The 21,591-nt window shown below is 45.7% G+C and overlaps 1 protein-coding gene across 1 annotated transcript in view; it reads left to right on the forward strand.

Moving 5' to 3' along the window:
- The first annotated feature begins 405 nt into the window (after window positions 1–405).
- Window positions 406–21,591, forward strand: part of SLC14A2 (solute carrier family 14 member 2) — a 78,454-nt gene continuing 57,268 nt past the window's right edge. The window contains exons 1-4 of the mRNA XM_025365218.1: window positions 406–416; window positions 1,586–1,589; window positions 8,650–8,665; window positions 21,059–21,242. Of these exons, the coding sequence (XP_025221003.1) occupies window positions 21,093–21,242 (150 nt within the window). The 5' untranslated portion in view covers window positions 406–416; window positions 1,586–1,589; window positions 8,650–8,665; window positions 21,059–21,092. The remainder of the gene's footprint in view (window positions 417–1,585; window positions 1,590–8,649; window positions 8,666–21,058; window positions 21,243–21,591) is intronic.

Consider the following 21,591-nt stretch of genomic DNA (forward strand, 5'->3'; position numbering starts at 1 on the left):
ATCAATTTAGTTAGCAACTGACTGATAGATTCTATCAAAAAAGTACATTTTGTCAAACAACTTTGATTTTTTTTTTTTCACTGAATCTACTGAGTCAATCAGTTGTTGGGATGGGGTGGTATTGAGCAGATGTGTCAGCTTGCTGAACAAGCAGGGAGGGGAACATCACAAATGAATCATCACAAAGATTCAATCAGAATGACCACTGCTCAATCATTCAAAACAGTGAGAAATGGAATCCTGATAAGTGTATAACAGGTGATCCCCAATCACAGCAGTTTTGTGCTTTGAAGAGCATTTTTCTATTCTTTCTAGAAATTTGTTCTTCCTGTCTCTTGTTGGTCCATAATTGATAAGAACATGGGTGTGATTTCCAAGAGAATGGTCTGATCTTTGTCCTAGATTAACCACTGACAGTCAACAAGCAGATGACAGAGTCACTGAAAACTGGGAGTTCGCTGTATTTATTGGGGTCTCTTGAATAGTGTATTACATTGAATTATTCTGAAAGATGTGAGTTCTACCCAAGACCAGAGGGTGATGATAAATTCAGTGATGTAGTTTCTAGGGTTACAATCAGGGTATTTATTTGTCAAAACTGAAACCATTATAACTAGCCTTTTCCACTCTCCTCCCTCTACCTTTACTCTTTTTCAACCCTCAGCTCTCATCCTCTCTCATACAGCCCCTCCCAGGATGCCCAGAACCCTAACACTGTGCCAGAGCTCTCCCAGTGGTGGAATCATCTAAAAGACTAAGTCACCCCAAAGAGTCATTGACTTGATGTGCTAACTCTTACTAGGGGTGCTTGTTTTTCAAAAGAAGATACCTGAAGTGGTCTATGCTTACCCCAAAGGAGTGAGCCACTAATGGTATAATTTCAGATGCCAGGTAACTGGAGAGGGTCTAAGAGTCAGAAGACATGCTTTTAACAAAACCATGTATTTGAAGAACAATCTTACTTAGAGAACCAGAACATGTTTACTTTCAAATGTCTTCATGCATAATTAGGTGGCTCACTTTTGTTGGATTCAAATTTTCCATCGGTCAGATTTTCTCCTGGTCATAGACACTTCTGCACCAGGAATAAGTTGATTATTTATTACTAGTCACTCACACCTATAATTCACTTTTCCAATATTTCTCTGTTGCCTATACAGTGCCATTTTGTCAATCCCCATGGTTTATTAACTGAGTTTTGATGGCTGGGGTAAACAAATTACTTCAAGAATGAATATGATGCAAAAAAGTCATTTCTCACTGGGTTCTAAATGATGAAATTGGTGTGAGATCCAATTAATCCTAATGTCAGGAAGCCATTCACCATCATGTGGAGGCATGTTACCATAGCCCATCCTAGCAGCAACATAACTTTGTATGGTACATAATATTTACCATTTTAAAATTCTAAGTAAATATCTGACAATATCTAGATCAAATGATTTTGCAGTTAAAATACTCCAAATCATGCAGTCTACTCCTTTAAAACCCATTGAAAACACAGTGCAGAGAAACAACCCTGCTTTATAAATGCATCAGGAACATCGGTAACCAACGGGTCCACATTCTTATGTTACATCAGAAGATACGTATGGGGTCTAGTGAAACTCTGCATAGTCATAACCAAGCATGTGCCTATTTCAGTGGTCTCGAAATTTCTTTACTGTGCAATTCCATTAAAAAATATTTTTGGGCAGTCACCCCCAATATGTTTGTTTAAATATAAATTACATCTACATCAGCTAATATGTCAAGGCACAATACACACTTAGGTGTGGGTCATCTTTAATGACAATGAATGTAAATCCTTGTTTAAAGTAGACTTCACAGTTTTGGAGGGCCTGTTCTCATCGTGGTTGATTAGATTATCATTGTCTTTACTTTACAACATAGATGGTGATGAGCTCATAATCAGAACGAAGGAAGCAATAGCCCTACCACTTTCGTATGAATTATTTGGGCTTCCATTAGTCTTCTTTGCAAGAGTCTGATTAATCTGAGTATCAATTTTGTGTACATCCTTCTGCACAATGAGGCTTCCACTCTTCCCCACAGTGATCAGCATCATAATACAATAATTGATAACCAATAGGAAGCACTAATCCAGGCAATCTGGCTCCAGAGCCTGCACGAGCAACCACCAACATCTTCACTTTGCAATGCTGATCTTCACGCACAGTAGACAAGGACCACATGTGACAGGTAACAACTTGAAAGACAATCCTAACCAGGCTAGTAAAGCTTAATTTCCTTCTTAACCTTTGAATAAAAATATACATAAAAGTTCTAATATTTTCTACCCATGCCCTGATGGACTGTCTCATGTACCCCTCAGGGCAAACTCCCCACTTTGGGGACCACTGGTTTTAGTTCACCTTAAAATACAACCCCCTCTGGAGAAGAGGGTGAAGATGCCCACTGAGACAAATAAGACTTTAAGTTCTGCCAGGAGTTTTGACCTCCCAGGGGCACCAGGAAGCATTAAAGAGTCTTAAATGAGAGGTGATGGGATTCAGTGATAAGATGATTATTCTGGTTGCTGTAAGAAGAATGGACTGTGGAGGATGCACAGATGACAGAAGAAATAATAACGGTCTGAGTTAAGGTTGCAGCCTTGAAACTGGAGAGAAGTGGGCAGAATCACAAAATTTTAAAGATTTGGTTATTAATTAAACTTGACCAAGGTTAAACAGCTGGTAGGCAGCAGAGCTAAGTTTAGATCCCAGGTCTCCTCACTCCCAATGCAATGATTTTTCTTCTGATTTGCCATGTCAGAGAACACCTGGTCCCTCCATTTTATCCTCTCCCAGAAAGATAAGTTATCAGGAGCCTAGCATGGAACAGCAGCCTGCAGTCTCCAGAAGGGTGATGAAGGAAGGCTACAGGAGAGGAAATGCACCGCCTTTTCCAGATACATTTATCTTTGCAGGATCCATGAGACCACTACGTGAAAATCTGTTTTCTGGGTATTGAGTTCCATATTGAAATAACACATTTCCCGCTGACAACAAACAGAAACTCCAAGTAACTATTCAAGTCCAGGCTTTAATAAAAACCATAACCATCCAGCTGGAGGGGGGAAGGTGATGAGGAAGTATCAAGTTGGGGAAAGGAGAAACAGCCCCTTTTAATCACTCCCACCAGGGAACCCTCATCTCTCCTGGGCTGTTTGAAATCCTTACTCCTTTATGCTAAAAAGTTACCTCCTCCAAAAATTCCTTTCTAATTATTCCATCCCTCCCCTCCTCTCCACTGCCCCAATCTCATATAACACTATCTGGTTCCTTTCTTATGGAATCTATCAGTCACAGTTCAGCATAGGAACCACTGTATTCCAGGAATCAGTCAGTCACAATCATGACGCCACTGTAGCTATTGCTTCTCAAACCCCGTAAAGCTGGTGGCTGAGCACTGAATGGCAAGATAACCTCATATGCCCATGATCTTACTTACTTTCATCAGAAAATAGCCAAAAAGACCAGGAAAAAATCTTTTGTTTCACTCTCACCTTCTAAATTTTACCTAAATGCCTAAAATTGACAAATTTAAAAAAAAAAAAAAAAAACTGGCTGCAAGGAATGCTAAGAAATCTAATTTTTAGTTATCTAGCCTCTTGGGTATAGGAAGGTACACTGTGAGGAGGATTGAGCAAGCCAGACTCAGGTTCTACCACAGGAATTTTCCACATAATACATCCTATGTTGTTTTTATATGTCTGATCATCCCTCAGTTCCTGGAGGGCAGGAATCATGTATTTCCCATCCTCAAGACTACAGACATTGCGAATGAGAGGTTCTTGCTAAGGTTGGACAAATAATTAAATGATGGAGCACTTTGACTGTTTTAATATTTTCTTACTTTGCTTTCTGATTTTTTTTTTCATGCATTTGAGTGTTGTCTCTGCATTCAATCTCTCTGAAGGCAATGTTGGTTAAGTACTTCTTGGGTATGTCCCCAAGGGGTAGCCAGAGGGCTTGGTATGTACAATTCTTCAATTAATGGGTTGTGTCTTCAAAACCAATCCCCAGTCAGGGTTTTATCCCCAAGAGACGTTTATGCCCCATGAGACTCAACCAATGGGAAACTAATTTCCTGCAAAATTGTGAAACCAACTGTGCAATGTTTTGCACATCTTTCTAACATGGTCTGTCATCCCATTTTGTCAGCAGACTACCTGCAGATTTATAGGCAAGTGCCCTCTACACTATTCTACATGGTTGCTAGGAGGATTAAATAACACAGGTACCAGTACCTACCACATAGTAGGTACTCAGCAAATATTAGTTACTTCCTTTCACCAAGAACCTTTTCCTCCATAAAAAGCATACCTTTTTTGGGTTCCTGCTAGGAGACCAGCTAATTCTGATTCTTAAAGAGCCGTTAATGGCTAATGTATTAGTTATCTATCAAGGTGTGACAAGTTGCCCAAACTTAGCAACATAAAATGATAAATATGTATTATCTTCTTAATGTCTCTGGAATTAAGGAACCAGGAGGAGCATAACTGGGTTTTTCTGGCTGAGGCTCTCTAATGAGACTGCTGTCAGGATGTCAGTCAGGGCTGCTGTCACCTGAAGGCTTGACTGGGGCTGGAGGATCCACTCTCAAAGTTGCTCCCTTACATGACGGGCAAGTTGATGACAAGAGCTCTCAGTTCCCCTGTAAGGAACTCCATAAGGCTGCTTGTGTGTTGTCATAACATGGCAGCAGTTTTCCCCAGAGCAAGTGACCCAAGAGTGCCTCTCAGTCCTTGAAACAACCGAAAGATTCTCTCCAATGCCTCCATTCTCTATTCCTACCCTACAGTGGGAACGGCCACGACCCTATTCCTGGGCATTAACAGTTACTTTCTGGTTTCTGTTAGAGCATGATGAGTTTTTTCTTGTTCACTGTTGAATCCCCTGTGACTGGTACATAATAGGTGCTCACCAAACACTTTTGAATGAATACTATCTGGTACAGGATGTGCTATAGAGAAATTGGTGCTTTAGAAAGATTAACCTTCCTATTTACTTCAGCAGATCCACTCTCGTTAAATCCCTGATGGTTGGAGTCTTTAGCACTTGTGAACAACCCCAGAAAAGATGGGAAGGAGGTGAAAACTGACACTTGTTAACACCTACTATATACCACGCAGTACACTGGGCCCTCTGTGTGTTGCCTCACAAGGCAGTTCTCACCATCCCTGCCTCATGGATAAGGAGGATTCTGTGTCCAACATGGCTCTGGAGTAAGTAGAAGAGCTGCAATTTGGCTGTGCTCCTGGGTCCATGCTCTTTTTGTTCCACCCGCTGTGACTGTCCCAGTGGGTTTTGCTCATCAACACTCACCCTCCTTTTAGAAAACATATCTTCAGAGATTTCACAACAAGCTCAATTTACTTTCCAGTGATGTCCAGACAAATTCCATCTTTTCAGAGTTTTGGCTGTTTAAATATAGCCGACTTATCTGTCCCATTACCTCAGTCAAGCTTCAGAGGAGTCAGACAACAAGCATCTTGGCAAATGCCTTCTAGCCACTTCCAGCATGCTCATATCCCTTAATGCTCAACTAAGGCAACTCTAAGTAGCTTCTTTGGGAAGTAGCTTCTTTGGGAATATAATGAAAGCTCCTTTGGTTAGGCATGAGGGGGGCATGGAATAAAACTAGAATTTGCAAAGTTGTTTCTTCATGCCAGGTCCCCTCTGCACTTCCTCCTTGGGTAGCTGGTCCACAGGATGTCTATTTCAAAGTCCAGCTGGTTTTCCAGGAGCCACAGGGCAAATGGAAAAGAAGAGCCCCAATGTTGCTTCTCAAGGAAGATTGTTGCTTCATCCTACACAGGATTCATGGAGGAAGGAAGGGAGGAGGGGAAGAAGCCCCATCAGGGAGTCTTTGGCAGCTCGCAGGCTGTTGCCCCCTTCAGAGTAGGGACAAATGGCTCAGGAGCATCCATTTTTCTCTCTGTCTCCCTGCTCCGTCTCCTCTTTAGGCTTGTTTGGCTTCCTTCTTGGCACATCCCTTCCCGCCATCACACCCACTGCTCCTTCACTGTGGCTTCATTTTCTCTTCTCTCCTCCTTTACCCCATTTTCTCCTTATTCTCCTTCCTTTTTTTCTTGCATCTATCTAAAATTTTCCAGTCCTTTCACTCTTTCCTTCCTTTGTGCCAATCACAACTATGTTTCTCTTCTCACTAACTCCACAAAATGTCCCTTTCCACTCCAGGTGGGGCTTTTTATGTCTTTTCTTCTTTGGTAATGCAGAATTATTATTCAACTACTTATGGTTTTTACTAGAGCTCTCCACTAAGGCATCCACCACCCACTGCCAGCATTCCTCATTGGAGTTTATAGCAAGACTCCATGAGGGTGCCACAAGTAAAGCCTCCTAAGTTTGGTTCACCTCAACCTAAGTCCAGAGGGCCCATGCTTCTGTTCCCGTCACGGTTGGGCAAATCAATAACCCGTCTGTCTCTCCTCTCTATCCTCTTGTGTGGGTTTACAAAGCAAAGGTGAGCATTTCATTTAGCTATTTCAATAGCTGAGTAAGACTCCATTTCCAAAGGTGATACACTTTTATTTCTGAAATTGTATACCACCTATAACTAGATTCCTCAGGAGCATGCCATTGCTACGACCCTGAGCAGGTTGCATAGGAAGCAGCAATTTAAATTCCACTGGCCAAGACACAAGCTGAAAAAGACTGGGGTGCTTGCCACTTCCTTTCATCTGGAGATGCAGGATGCAAATGGCATTTAATTAAAGTCATAAATCTAGTTTTTGTTGAGTTGGTTTTGCTGTTGCTAAATCTAATCTGATTCATTGATCTGAATGCTTTGACCACTAAGCAAAAATTGTAAAAGAAATTAAGATAGTTTCCAGCCCCTCCCCTACCATCCCCTCTCCCTTCTTATAGCTGTCTGCACCCCAGTACTGCCCCATTACACCCCTGAGAAGCCTGTGTGCAGACCTGAGCACAGGAATCACCTAAGGTGTTATTCAAAATACAGATTCTGTTATGGGGGTGGGGCTGAGAGCCTGCATTTCTAACAAGCTCCCAGGTGAAGCTGATGCTGAACCCCCACTCACCTGGAGTAGCAAGGGCATAAAATATATGCAGAAAGAGCATAGACACAAAGATCTAGGTCAGGGGTTCTCAATCCTGGCTGAACATTACCATTACCTAGGGAGCTTTTAAAAATTCCAGTGCCCGGGTTACACCAATTAAGTCAGAATCTCTGGGGAAGCGACCCAGTCATCAGCATTTTTTAAAGCTCCCCAGATAAAGATGACTGTGTGCTGTCAAGGTTGAGGATCTCAGCTCTCAGGGCTTCAAGGAAGGAGTGTTCACATCCAGCTGAAAGGGAAGGGGAAGGCATTCTAGAAACAAGGCTGTAACTGAACTAAAAGGAACCCCTGTCTCATGGTAGGTTTCAGCTCTTGTCAATAGACCAGCAGGAGGCATATGTTGGAAATGGTACACTTTGCAAAGCTCTGTAATTCCATCACTGCATGGAATTCCAGACTGGCCTAGTGTGGCCACACACATCCATTGATGGTCTTCTTTCACCTAGAGGTTTGTTTTGCTCTAACCCTGGTCTTCCCCAACACCCATAGATCACCAATGAGGTGACAGCATCATCACCTACTACCTTGTCAGTTTTCCACCAACTCAGGATAAAAGCATGACTTAGGGTCTTCTTGTACAGAAAATGTGTGCTGAATGCCAGTTTTAAAGGACTGTTGGTTTACTGCCTGCGATGACCCTAAAACACATTTTGCCATGATGAGAAACACCACGTAAGGCACAGAGGATGGGTACACCCAGGTGCTGCACTAGGAGAACTCAGCCATGGTGGGCCCATCAGCTGGTGCTTAAGAAGACCTGAGATTCAACACCAGCCCATTAAGCATTTTCCCTACCCTCACCAAACACCAGCCTCCTCCCATTCCAAACACCCCCATTCTGACTGCAAGTTATCCTTTTCCACACCAGGAATACCTTTAATAGTCATCTGACTCTGAGCTTTACCTGAATAAGAAGCTCTTGGGACAGCACCTGATGGGATCCATCCTGATTTCCACCCCCTCCCAGGGACAGCCCTTCCTCTTGACTCCAAAGCCATGTTGTTCTTAGAAAATAAACATCTGTGCAGGAAAAGGGGATCAAGGTTCTGTTGAAAAGGAAGAAGGTAGCTCAAGGGCCTAAAGGACATGCCACACTGAGCCCTTACAGAGGTCAAGTGCAGAAGTGCATCCTCACCAAAAGGAAGGAGAAGGTCTACATGCCAGCCCAGCTTGCACACAGGAAGACCCAGCTTCACACCATGGCCTAGCACCTGAAAGGAGATGTATGTTTGTACACATTGAATCCAAAGACAAAAAGCTTAAGCTACATAAGGCCCAGCTCCAGGGAGAAGAATCAAGGACTCACATGCCCACAGTCACTGGATGAGGGAGGGAACCTTAGAGAAGAGTCTGGGGCCCAACACAAGTAGGTTGGGAATGCTGTTGAGCAAAGGAGGCTGAGACAGTCTTAGCTCCTGTGTCAACTCACTGTGTGGCCCATGTGGCAGGTACCCTCACATCTCTGACCCTGCAAAACAAGAAGAACAGCACCATCTATAGCTTACCCCCTATCATGAGATTGATTGAGGAAATAAATGCAGTTTGAGGAAGGAAAGTGTTTTGTAACATATAAAATACCATGTGCATGGTGACTTCAAACAGTACAGAATTTGTAAAGTTCATAGTCTGCAATCTTCAGTGAATACTTCACTCATTCATCAAATATTTATTGAGCATCTATTGTGTGCAAGATGCTATACTTCAAGAAAACAAGGAAATTGTCCATAAGGGGCTCCCATCTGTCTCCTAGAGATGAGACATATACATAAACAGCAATGACAGATAGCTGAGGCCTGGAAAAGGAAAGATGAAGAGCTCTCAAGTAGTTGCTGCTGCTCCCAGCCTCCATTTACAGGTGTTTACTCAGAGATCTTCCAGCCCAAGGTCATCAGAGAAAACTGCCCAGAGCTCAGTGGGAAAGAGCAAGGATGGCTCACACTCTGTGGGCTGGCAAGTCAAGCAAATCAGCTGGTCAGAATATTATGTGCCCATGACATTCCAATATGGCAAGTTTAACTTCTCAGACCATGCAGAATAGCATTTAAACTCCTTACCCATCTCTCTACTGCCTGAATCTACTTTTGATTGGGCTTCTTGGACATTAGCCCTGAAGATGCTCAGCCACACGAATACATCACTCACAGCACAAGCATGAACAATTAAAATCACTAACGTTTATTAGCTACTTAATATGTGCTAGGCACTGCACTAAGCAACTTGCATGCATTATTTCTTCTAAAACAATCTTATGAGGTAGGCACTATTATTGTCCTTACCTCACAGATGGGATGAGAAAACCAAGACACAGAGAGGTTGTGGGGCTTCCCCAAGGATGCACAGCTAAGTAGGTGGGTGGTATGGTTTGGCTCTGTGTCCCCACCCAAATATCATTTGGAATTTTAATCCTCATATTCCCCATGTGTCAAAGGCGGACCCAGTGGGAGGTGATTGGATCATGGGGGCAGTTTCCCTATGCTGTTCTCATGATAGTGAGTGAGTTTTCACAAGATCTGATAGTTTTATAAGTGTTTGGCAAGTTCCTCCTTCTCACACACTCTCTCTCTCCTGTCGCTATGTGACAAGGTCCAAGTTTCCTTCCCCTTCTCCTTCTGCCATGACTGTAAGTTTCCTGAGGCCTCCCCAGCCATGTGGAACTGTGAGTCAATTAAACCTCTTTCATTTATAAATTATGCAGTCTTTGGCAGTTTTTTAGGAAGCAGTATGAAAACATACTAATACAGTAAATTGGTAACAGGGTAGAGGAACACTGCTATAAAGATATTTGAAAATGTGGAAGCAAGTTGGGAACTGAGTAACAGGCAGAGATTGGAACAGTTTGGAGAGCTCAGAACATAGAAAGATGTGGGAAAGTTTGGAACTTCCTAAAGACTTGTTGAATGATTTTGACCAAAATGCTGATAGTGATATGGACAATGAAGTCCAGGCAGAGGTGTTCTCAAATGGAGATGAGGAACTTGTTGGGAACTAGAGTAAAGGTCACTCTTGCTATGCTTTAGCAAAGAAACTGGTGGCATTTTACCATTTCCCTAGAGATCTGTGAAATTTTGAACTTGAGAGAGATGATTTAGGGTATCTGGCAGAAGAAATTTCTAAGCAGCAAAGCATTCAAGAGGTGACCTTGGTGCTCTTAAAAGGATTCAATTTTATGCATTCACAAAGAGACGGTTTGAAATTGGAACTTACATTTAAAAGAGAAGCAGAGCATAAAAGTTTGGAAAATTTGCAGCCTGACGATGTGATGAGAGAGAAAAACCCATTTTCTGGGGAGAAATTGAAGCCGGCTGCAGATATTTGTCTAAGTAACCAGAAGCCAAATGTTAATCGCCAAGACAATGGGGAAAATTACTCCAGGGCATGTCAGAGACCTTTGCAGCAGCCCCTACCATCCTGGGCCCAGAGGTCTAGGAGGAAAAAAATGGGCTGGCCCAGGGCCCCGCTGCTGCCCTGTGCATTCCAGCCATGGCTAAAAGGGGCCAGTGTACAGTTCAGGCCATTGCTTCAGAGGGTACAAGCCCCAACCCTTGGCGGCTTCCATGTGGTGTTGAGTCTGCAGCTGCACAGAAGTCAAGAATTGAGGTTTGGAAACCTCCACTTAGATTTCAGAGGATGTATGAAACTCCAGGAGGACCAGGCAAAAGTTTGCTGCAGGGGTAGAGACCTCATAGAGAACCTCTGCTATGGCAGCGCAGAAAGGAAATGTGAGGTTGGAGCCCCCACACAGAGTGCCCACTGGAGCACTGCCTAGTGGAGCTGTGAGAAGAGGACCATCGTCTTCCAGACCCCAGAATGGTAAATCCACTGACAGCTTGCCCCGTGCACCTGGAAAAGCCACACACACCCAACACCAGCCTGTGAAAGCAGCAGGAGGGGAGCTGTACCCTGCAAAGCCACAGAAGCAGAGCTGCCTGAGTCTATGGGAGCCTACCTCTTGCATCAGCATGACCTGGATGTGAGACATGGAGTCAAAGGAGATTATTTTTGAGATTTAAGATTTAATGACTGCACCACTGGATTTTGGACTTGCATGGGGCCTGTAGCCCTTTGTTTTGTCCAATTTCTCCCATTTGAAATGGGAGCATTTATCCAATGCCTCCTGCACCCCCACTGTATCTTGGAAGTAACTAACTTGCTTTTTCTTTTCTTTTTTTTTTTTTTTTTTGAGACAGAGTTTGCTCTGTCACCCAGACTGGAGTACATTGGCACTATCTTGGCTCACTGTAACCTCCACCTCCCGGGTTCAAGAGATTCTTCTGCCTCAGCCTTCCAGTAGCTGGGACTACAGGTGTGTGCCACCACACCCTGCTAATTTTTGTATTTTTAGCAGAGACAGGGTTTCACCACATTGACCAGGCTGGTCTCGAACTTCTGACGTCAAGTGATCCACCCAACTCGGCCTCCCAAAGTGCTGGGATTACAGGCGTGGGCCACCGCACCCGGCCATTTGCTTTTGATTGTACAGGCTCATAGGTGGAAGGGACTTGCCTTGCCTCAGATGAAACTTTGGACTTTGCCTTTCAAGTTAATGCTGGAATGAGTTAAGACTTTGGGGGACTGTTGCTAAGGCACGATTGTGTTTTGAAATGTATAAAGAACATGAGATCTGGGAGGGGCCGGGGCAGAATGATATGGTTTGGCTCTGTGTCCACACCTGAATATCATCTCAAATTGTAATTCCAATAATCCCCACATGTTGAGGGCAGGACCCAGGGCAAGGTGACTGGATCATGGGAGCGGTTTCCCCCATGCTGTTCTCGTGACAGTGAGTGAGTTCTCACAAGATCTGATGGTTTTATAAGTGTTTGGCAAGTTCCTGCTCCACACAATCTCTCTTTCCTGCCGCCATTTGAGAAGGTCCAAGTTTGCTTCCCCTTCGCCTTCCGCCATGACTGTAAGTTTCTTGAGACCTCCTCAGCAATGTGGAAGTGTAAGTCAATTAAATTTCTTTTTTTTTTTTTTTTAAATAAATCACCCAGTCTCAGGTAGTTCTTTATAGCAGTATGAGAATGGACTATTACAGTGGGGGAGCCAAGATTTGAATCCGGGTATTCTGTCTCTACTGTACCACCACTATCTAATAACACTAAAATTAACTACCCAGAGCCACCTCGGGGCAGCTCATGTGTATATAAGTATGTGTGCATGTGTGTGTGTGTGTCTGTGTAGGGGTATATGTGTGTGTGTGTGTGTGTGTAAGAAAGGGAGAGAGACTACTGCATTGTGAATTAGTCCGCCACACAAGCCAGAGCAGAGATCACCATGCTCATAAGAGGCCAGGAAGGTGCCATGGCCATGGTAGGGCTGGGTGTGTGAGCAGGATGTGTGTGAGTAAAGCAGATCAATATTCATGCATGCAGAACTGAACTGGAGGTAGCTGTGGGACCTGAGGAGGCCGCCTGCCCAGAACAGTGGCACATGCTGCAGAGAAGCTGAAAATTGTCTTGGGCACAGGTGGAGCATTCCTGGGTAGAACTGTGGGAGATTAAGAATGTTGCTATCTTCAGAGCTTCTTAACTTCTCCCCCTAAGTAGCCTCAACTGATGGGGAGAATTGACACATTACCCCTAGGTAGTAGGAGGGCACAGCCTGAAGCAGCCACCTGCAGACTCTACATTTCTTCCCTTTATATTTTATTTTAATAATATAAAGAGTTGCATTTGACTCTTTTATAAGCCATGTTTGCTTAAATATGCAACTATTATTCTGTATTAGTTCATATCAAGCCCAATCAGCATTCCAGAAAACCGTGCTTCTCTGTGCCCTGAGCATTGACTACCCTGGCTCAGAGTTTCATCCTGAGCATTGACTACCCTGGCTCAGAGTTTCATGCCCAGTTCCAGGAGCGAAGGACTCAGACATGGAGCACCTCAGAAGGTTTTTGAGCAGTGGCACGACCAAGTCATGTTTTAAGATAATTTACCCATCACCAGTGGCAAGCTGGAGAAAAACTGGGGAGCCCGAAGTGAGGGAAGTCAGCTAGAAGGTGACCTGCATTGGGGAGGGCCTGGCTCAAAGGGAAATAATGGGCTGATCCCGACTGAGAGCTCTGAAGGAGAACTTGATGGCTGAGTAATTGCAATTGATGGAATGCAAGAGGCAATAAATTGCCATTTATTCATGGGATGAGAGGGCTCAATATGTGGAACATTGAAGGGTCACCCCACTTTAGAAGTGTCACATAAGGGCCAGGCACAGTGGCTCACATCTGTAATCCTAGCACTTTGGAAGGCCAAGGTGGGCAGATTGCCTGAGCTCAGGAGTTTGAGACCAGCCTGGGCAACCATCTCTACTAAAATACAAAAAATTAGCCAGGCATGGCAGCGTGCACCTGTAGTCCCAGTTACTCAGGAGGCTGAGACAGGAGAATTACTTGAACCCAGGAGATGGAGGTTGAGATTGCGCCACTGCACTCTAGCCCACGCAACAGTGGAGACTCCATTGCCCAAAAACAAAAAAAAAAAAAACAGTCACATAAGAAGAGTGTGGTGATCTATAAGATTCTTCCAAACACAAGCTAGGGAGGAGCGTCAAAAGAGGTCAAGTGGTCGCCTCTCCCCCACCTCATCTCACAGTCACTGCAGGCTCCTCAGAGCTTTTCTGCTGGAGGCCAGAATTCCCCTGCGAGGCTCTGGTTGGATTCTCAGCTGCAGAACCCCAGCCCTGGCCCTGCAGCTGAAACCAGAAAGATAAAGCCCCTGACCCACTGGCCACCAGCCATCTCTAACCCCAGCCAGTCCTCAGAAGACCCATAGGAGGTGGTGCTGCCTCTGACTTCTGCCCCACCCAGCCTGACCCGCTGGCCCCAGTGAGTCAGTCTCCTCTCAGCCCAGATCAGACTTACTAAGTTGGAGCTGCCAAGAAAACTCTAAGCCACCCCTAATAAAAGCCGGCACTCAGCCAGTCTCTTATACAACCCAGCCCTGAGCAAGGCACCTCTCAGCCAGCTACTGGACTGTTTACCTGCCCTGTACTCCTAGTGCCCAGGTGTCTCCTGGATTCCTCCCCTCCCTGATCTCCCTGGGGTGTGATGCACCAGTCCAGGGGCCTCATCTGTTCCCATTCTGGCAGCCTAACCAAACATCCACCTAGCCCCACACACCTGATTTTTCACCTTCAGAGTCTACCAACTCAGGGATGAATGAAGCCAGTGCTCCCAGGGACCCAGCCTGACTCACTCAGCAAAGTCCTTTCAGAATGATGCTGTCACTGAGATCCTGGTGGCAAGATGGCAGAGAGTCTGGGGGCTGTGTTTGGTGAGCCAGACTGAAGAACAATCAAGTAGACTGCCCTAGAAAAATGAAGGCTTAGGATCAACCTCTGAAGTGCTCGTAAGTGGGAAAAGGAGTCCCTAAATCCTGTGCAGGCGTAATGGACAGAACTGGAAACAGCAAGGAGAAAAAGTCCCAGGAACTTGATGTCAGCTCCACAGATACAAGGGTTTCTAGTAAGCAGGGCCGTTCTCAACAAGAACAACTTGCCTCAGGGGAAAGGGACCCCAGCCAGGAGAAGCTAGGTATCCAGAGGTGTTAGAGAATGGATTCCTTCATCATTTGAGAGAGGGCAAAGAACATCCCTCTTGGTTCTAAGGTCGTAGAAATTTATGGAAACTCTCCTTGCATCAACTGCAAGGTCTTAGGCAAAATATATCAATCCAACTAATATTCTGGAGAACTTGCTAATCACTTTTACTTCTCCAGAGCTGCCGTGGCCTCAATAACTCAGTTGGTTAGAAGATGAAGTAAGGCCAGGCACGGTGGCCCAGCACTTTGGGAGGCCGAGGCCGGTGGATTACCTGAGGTCAGTAGTTCAGGACCAGCCTGGCCAACATGATAAAACCTTGTCTCTACAAAAAAATACAAAAATTAGCCAGGCTGCTGGTGGGCACCTGTAATCCCAGCTACTTGGGAGGCTGAGACAGGAGAATTGCTTGAACCTGGGAGGAGGAGGTTGCAGTGAGCCGAGATCACACCATTGCACTCCAGGCTGGGTAACAAGAGCGAAACTCTGTCTCAAAAAGAAAAAAAGAAGTAAATGGGGCCATTTGAGATTCATCCCCAGATGACCAGGGGACTGGTATACTTAAACCCAAGAGACCAGGGATAGGGAGAGAGCTTCGACTCTGCACTAATTCACACCAACAATTGAAGAAATCCCTTTGAGCCTGGGCCCCTTCCCTCCCAGGGCAGCAGAAGCATGAGAAACAGCCACAGCCCCTTTTCACTGGGCATGGGCGTGTTTCTGCAATTCCACTGGAGACGGATGGTCTTTAGGAGAAAATAATCAGGAGAAGAATTTCAAAATTAGTATAACAGAGCAGGAGCCACATTTTTTGTAACCATTGGAAGAATTTGGGTCCAAACCTAGACACTAAGGACTCCTCACAGTCTGATTCTGACACCCTAGTTTTGTCTTTCATTGCCTGCTGACATCTCTCCCAGGCTGCAGCAGGGTCCGTGCTGGAACTTGCTGGCCCAAACCATGTATTTTCTCAGGCATTTCTCTGGAGTGTGCTCCTCTTTCTCGCCTGCTCAGCCAAGTCCTGACATGGAAGCTGAGCCCAGTCTCCGCAGGGCTGGGAGGGCAGGGCAGCCGCTCTGTGCTCTCTGCACCGCCCCCTTGCCCTCTGCCCTCCCTTGTGCCTCCCGCTCAGGACACAGTGCCTGCTCACTGCTCCTCCTGGGCCACTCGAATGTGCGCCCTTTGCAGGCAAGGCCTGGACCTTCCAGCTGTGATCCCTCCAAGGTAGCCCACAGGCGTACGGTAGATATTCAACAAGGAGGGTTCTTACAAAGAGGATGGAGGAGCCGGTCTGTTTTGGGAGCCCCTTGCCAGACATTTGAGGCCTGGTTTTTGGAGAGACGTGGGACTGATCCAAACAGCCCTCTCTGTCCATATTTCTGAAGGAAAAGAGGAGGTGTGGGCAGCCAAGGAGAGTCCGAGCGCGCCAAGCAGATCATTATGTGTTCTTGGAAGCAGGTTTAATGGACTGGCGCTGAGCGGAGTTGGGAACGGGCTGAGGCCCTCAGCCGGGACGTGGCTCGGGCAGGGATTTCACATCCAGTTCTAACAAGTGGCGACGCCTTATGGAAACTTTTGAAAGCTATTCTGTTTCAGACCAGCCAGCTTGTACTTCATCTGGCTGCTCTCACCCTCTCTCCCTTCAATTTGGGAGCACGAGAAGAGGGGAAAGTAAAATCACTAAGCTCCTACTATGTGCCAGGAATCAAGTCAGCAATTTCACTGTCCTGAGAAGCCTACGTTGCCCTTCGGAGACATGGAGGCCCATGCAACCCGGAGTGGCAGAGCAGGGAGGCAGGAGCAGATCCACCTCACAGCCCGTGCTCCTTCCGCGTGCGGCGACCTGCTCTCCACAGGGCCATTGGTGCTGCATGTCTCGCCCCTACTCCAAAGCCAAAATTCCCCATTGTAACAGGATAAACATTCCCGTGGCAAAGGAATGCTGTATTCCCTACAGGAGATGCAAGGCCCTGTTCCTGTAGAGGATACGTAGGCTTGAGAAACACAACACTGGGCTGAGGCCCTAGACCCAGGCGCTCGAGGGCCAGCCACTCGGCTGTGCAAGGCCCAGCCAGGCAGACAGAGTAATGGAGAGTGCGGCGGGGAATTGGGTCTAACCTTGACTCTGCAGCAAGCTGCTCATTTTCTGGGTCCTGCAAATGTCACAATGAGGTGAGCTTACTCTGGAAAATGCAGACAGCAACATACACATGAGAAACAATTCCTATTTTGCTTTTCGAGGACTTGATTTATCTGTAAATGGGAATATTGTCTGCATGCAGAAGGGACTCAAAGGTTAAGTACCTCTTTGGAGAGTACCCTAGAAAGAACTTCCCTTGTGCAATAGTAATAATAAAGGGATTTTTAGGTGTAAGGCTTTCTGCTGGGTGGTATAAATGCAAAAATTAACAAGGTAATAGCCCCTGATCTTAAAGGGGTTATAAAGTAGACACATTTTTTTCATCAAAAGAAGTATAAAAATCTTTAAATTCTTATGGTTAGAAAATAATTTCTGAGTATACCCATTCTCAACTCCTACCTGGACACTTCAGCCCCACTACTTAAAAGAACATTATATTTCCTTGATTATATGATGTATATTATTGTCATATTTTAACAGTTCTAAAATCAAGATGCATCTTGCAATTATGAATGGAAGCATTTTCTTCTTTATGATACCTAATTAGTGATCAGTCTGACAGCTGATAACATCTTAAATTCCATGAAATATGTTTAGGAAAAACCTTTATCATTATCACTTTTCGGCTAGACTTTTAATAGATTTCATAGCCACTGAATTTAACACAAGGCCTTTCCGGAACATTTCTAGTTTATCCAGTTGTATGGTGTCATGCATATCTGTGTCTAGATATCTGATTGCCCCTGCTTACTTTTTATATGGTTGGCTTGAAGGGAAATTTTTACCAAGGGCCAGGGATGCTGTATCACCTCTTGGCCACCAGAGGGAGAGAGCGCATTGGAGAGGAACAAGTTCTCGGGCTTGTTGGATTTCAATGTCTCCTAAACCTTTCTGGCATGCCCCCTCTATGGCAGTGTGCCCACCCCTTACTAAAACCCTACCTACAGGGTCAGAATACAACGAAAGGCCTCCATTCCGGAGGCAGCATCAGGGTTAGTTAGACCTGAATGACATTTGCGGACCTACACAAAAATTCACAATGGTCTAATGAGCTCCTCCTGGGAATGAGAACGGTGCTAGACATGACAGGGGGTTCTGCCTGCAGAAAATGCATGGCTGGTGGGTGGCCCCGCGCTGTTCTGAAACCACTGGAGACTCCTGAGATCCACAGGGATTTATAAAGTTATCCAGAGAAGTGTTCCCTATCTAGCAGTCACCAGTAGCCTTGCTCACAATCCCTTCTTCCCCACTCTCTCTCTTCCTTCCATATTTATTTATTGAACCCTTACTACATGCCAGGCACTGTGCTAGGAGCTGGGGATGCAGCAATAGACAGAACAGAGGAGGCCACCATCCTCATGAAATTTAAGTTCTGATGGGGAGATAGAAACCATACAAATATACAAACCTCCCATGAGAGTATGTGACAGGAGAACATGGTGGGTGGATCTGCGAGGGTTTGTTTAGCAAGTGATCATTGAGACAAAGCCTGGCAGAAGTGTAGGGGTTGATCAGGAAGAGTGAGGGAAAGGTCTTCAAGCCAATGAACCAGCACTTGCAGAGACCCTGAGGTGAAAAGTGTTCAATACCTTACAAGCACTAAAAGGAGGCCAGCATGGGGCCAGGAGTCATGGAGCTGGAAAGCAAGGGACTCACTAAAGCACAGTGGGAGCTCAGAGCCTTGCACACCCTGTCAAAGAGGTGGTTTTCCATCTGAAACCATGATGGGCTTTAAGCAGAGATCCAACATGAGTGGATTTGAATATTAATATGGCACCTCTTCCCTGCGGGGCATGGCTTGGAGGAGAAACCTGGGAAAAAGTAGGGATATCCAAATGAAAGTCATTGAAGATGTGGTAAGAGGTGACAGTGGCTAACTGGTGACCATGAACGTGAAGGTATATTTTTTAGAGACAGAATTGTTGACTTTAGAAAGTAAGGAGAAGGGAGCATTAAGTGTGACTCCTGAGTTTTCTGAAGGAACAGCTTGGAAGGGGGAGACAGCTTTTTCTAGGGTGGTCACCTGTGAGGGAGGATAGGATTTGGGAAGGCAACATTATGAGTTGTTTTGGCAAATTAAGGTACTTGGAGCATCTATATGCAAGTGTAAAGTAGACAACTAAATCTATTAATCCAGTGCTCAAAACTGGGCTGGAAATGTGAGATTTGGGGGTCATCGGCATGGAGATGGAATACGAAGCCATGCTGAGGGCTGACATCACCTGGGTAGGAGCACCAGGGCTGAGAAGAGGGCCCGGAACAGGGGTCTGCAAAATGCTCCTGTTACATGAAGAAGAGCCTCCAAAGACAGTGTGAAGGAGCAACCAGAGGGGATCAGGAATAAAGGCCAAAGAGTGTGTCAAAGAGGGTGAACAACTCTCAGAACACCGCCGAGCAGCCTGGTGGGATGGGGACTGAAAGTGGACTTGCCATGGAGGCCCTAGAGACCACAGCAAAGGCAGCCATAGCAGAAAGCAGACTGAGCTGGACTAAAGAGAGAAAAGGGAAGCACCCAGTGTTCACCTGAGGACAGCAATCCAACTTACAGTGAAAGCAATCTACTCAGTTATTACCCTTGTTCTCTAGCCATGTTCAGTTGTTTGGTGAAAGCATGGAAAAGTTAGACATTTGGGTTTATCCTGGCTGGAATTTTACCATGCAAGCATGAAGGAGGGAGACAGGAGCAAGAGAGTTGGAGGAAGTAACATAAGGGGGCATGAAGTTAAGTTGGTCAAGGAGGGAAGGGAAGACAAGGGGCTGTGGGAGCTGAAGGGCTGTCAGAGGGGTCATCTGAGCAGGTGAGCCAAAGGTACAAGAGGAAGTGGCCAGAGGAGAGATCTGACTTTTGAGATTTCCAGTGTGTGTGATATTAAGCCCATGCTGGGACTGTGGAAATCGGCTGTTGAAAAGGCGAGGTGAAAAGGTCCACTGGAGATGAGAAGGACAAGGATCTAAGAAACCAGAGAATAGGATGATGAGTTATCTACCTAGATATTGAAGCTGCTTAAAGTTCCTGGAGGGGGGATGAAGATGATTGGTAGGAGCACCTCAAGTCTTCATTGAATGAGACAGTGACCAGAGAGTCAATAACACAGCAGTGAGCAGTTGGAGAGGATGGTATGGCCATTTGGTATAAGCCTCAAAGAAGAAGGGTTTCTGCACAAGCAAGGTGAGTGGTGCTCAGAAGAAATTGTGGAGAGTAAGAATTCCTCTCGTTAGGAGCAGAAGAGGTAATAGCCCAGCGAAATGGAACTAATGCAAAATTAGAAAAGGGACTTTAACCCCTTTTGAAGGGAACCCTGCAATCCTTGAGCAGTGTCTGGAATGATAAGTATATGGAATGGTAGTACCCATGTTAGGGATCTGTGATCCCTGTCCTAAGAGAGACTGTCCTACACTCAAGGGATGCAGCATGGAGCACGGAGCAATGGGGAAAGCTCTAGGTCACACTGAGAGGAGACTGCATGCAGGTCCAAAACCACCTCTCAAATAAATAAATGAATAAGATATAACTGAGCTGGAGGAGGCTAAAGAAGAATGGCACAAATGGCTGGATGGGAAGGAGAGAGTACAGCACTACCAAGGGGAAGCCAGACAAAACCAGGAAACTGAGGACCTTAGGCAAAGGATGTTCCAAAAGCAAGTCATGGCATAAGCCCTAACCCTGGTGGTACAGGGACAGGAGCCCCATGAAGAGAAGCTCCTTCAGCTGGGATGCACACAGCTTGCAGAAGAATAGACCAGTGTTTCCTACTGTTCCTGGGGAAAGGAAATAGGGAAGGGACTGGAAATGGTAGAGAGAAGAAAAGGAAGACTGGAGATCAATTGTAAGCAGTGTAGCCTCCATGGCAATTCAGAAGTAGTTTCTCTTAGACACCCCCCACCTCCAATCAGTACTGGATCTGTGTATACGTATCAAGGGGAAAATACATGTACCACTAACTACCACAATAGGATGGCACAACAGGCAATATGAGAGGCGGAGAAAAAACACTCAGTGATCGAGAGAAAAAGAGAGACTTCCATTCTAACTCAGTGGTCAGGGATATCTTCATCGACCAAATGGACATTCTTCTGGACTCGGAAGAATGGGAGGATTTTGAAAGGTAATGAGGTAGAGAAATGGCCTCAACTCTTTCTGGCAGCAAAGCTGCAGATCCCACGTGTGTCACCGTCCAACCCCCAGGACAGACCTGAGGTCTGAGACCAGCCTCAGCCAAGTCCCTCTGGGCCCCGACCTGACTCACTAGCTCTTTCCCTTTCCTTCCGTCTAGTCCATTGATAAAAAAGCAGCTGTGCCCTGAAGGAATGTCTGACCCCCACAGCAGCCCTCTCCTGCCAGAGCCACTTTCCAGCAGATACAAACTCTACGAGGCAGAGTTTACCAGCCCGAGCTGGCCCTCGACATCCCCGGATACTCACCCAGCTCTGCCCCTCCTGGAAATGCCTGAAGAAAAGGTGAGGAGGGTTCCTCCTAGCATGTTTCCTAGGAGGGAGGGGATAGGAAAAGGGCATTAAAAGATGCCGCTTTCCCGCCTTCCCAAAGAACTTAGCACACTGAGAAAGTGCCACTGTCAGTACATGGTGACACCCATGGTGGGTCCTACCTGGCCTTAGATAGTGTGGTTTTGTGAGACATGATTTTAAGGACAAGTACAGAATACAGGCACTCACTCACCAGTCTTCCAACCAGTCTCCAAAATCTTTCCCCTTAAACCTGCTCCCTGAACTACCCTACTGTCTCCAAACAGAAGGTCTTTGTTGAAACGCAGGCCATTAGCATCCTCGGTGGTAGCACAGAGGTAGA

The sequence above is a fragment of the Theropithecus gelada genome, chromosome 18, assembly GCF_003255815.1.
Source record: "Theropithecus gelada isolate Dixy chromosome 18, Tgel_1.0, whole genome shotgun sequence".
Classification (NCBI taxonomy): domain Eukaryota; kingdom Metazoa; phylum Chordata; class Mammalia; order Primates; family Cercopithecidae; genus Theropithecus; species Theropithecus gelada.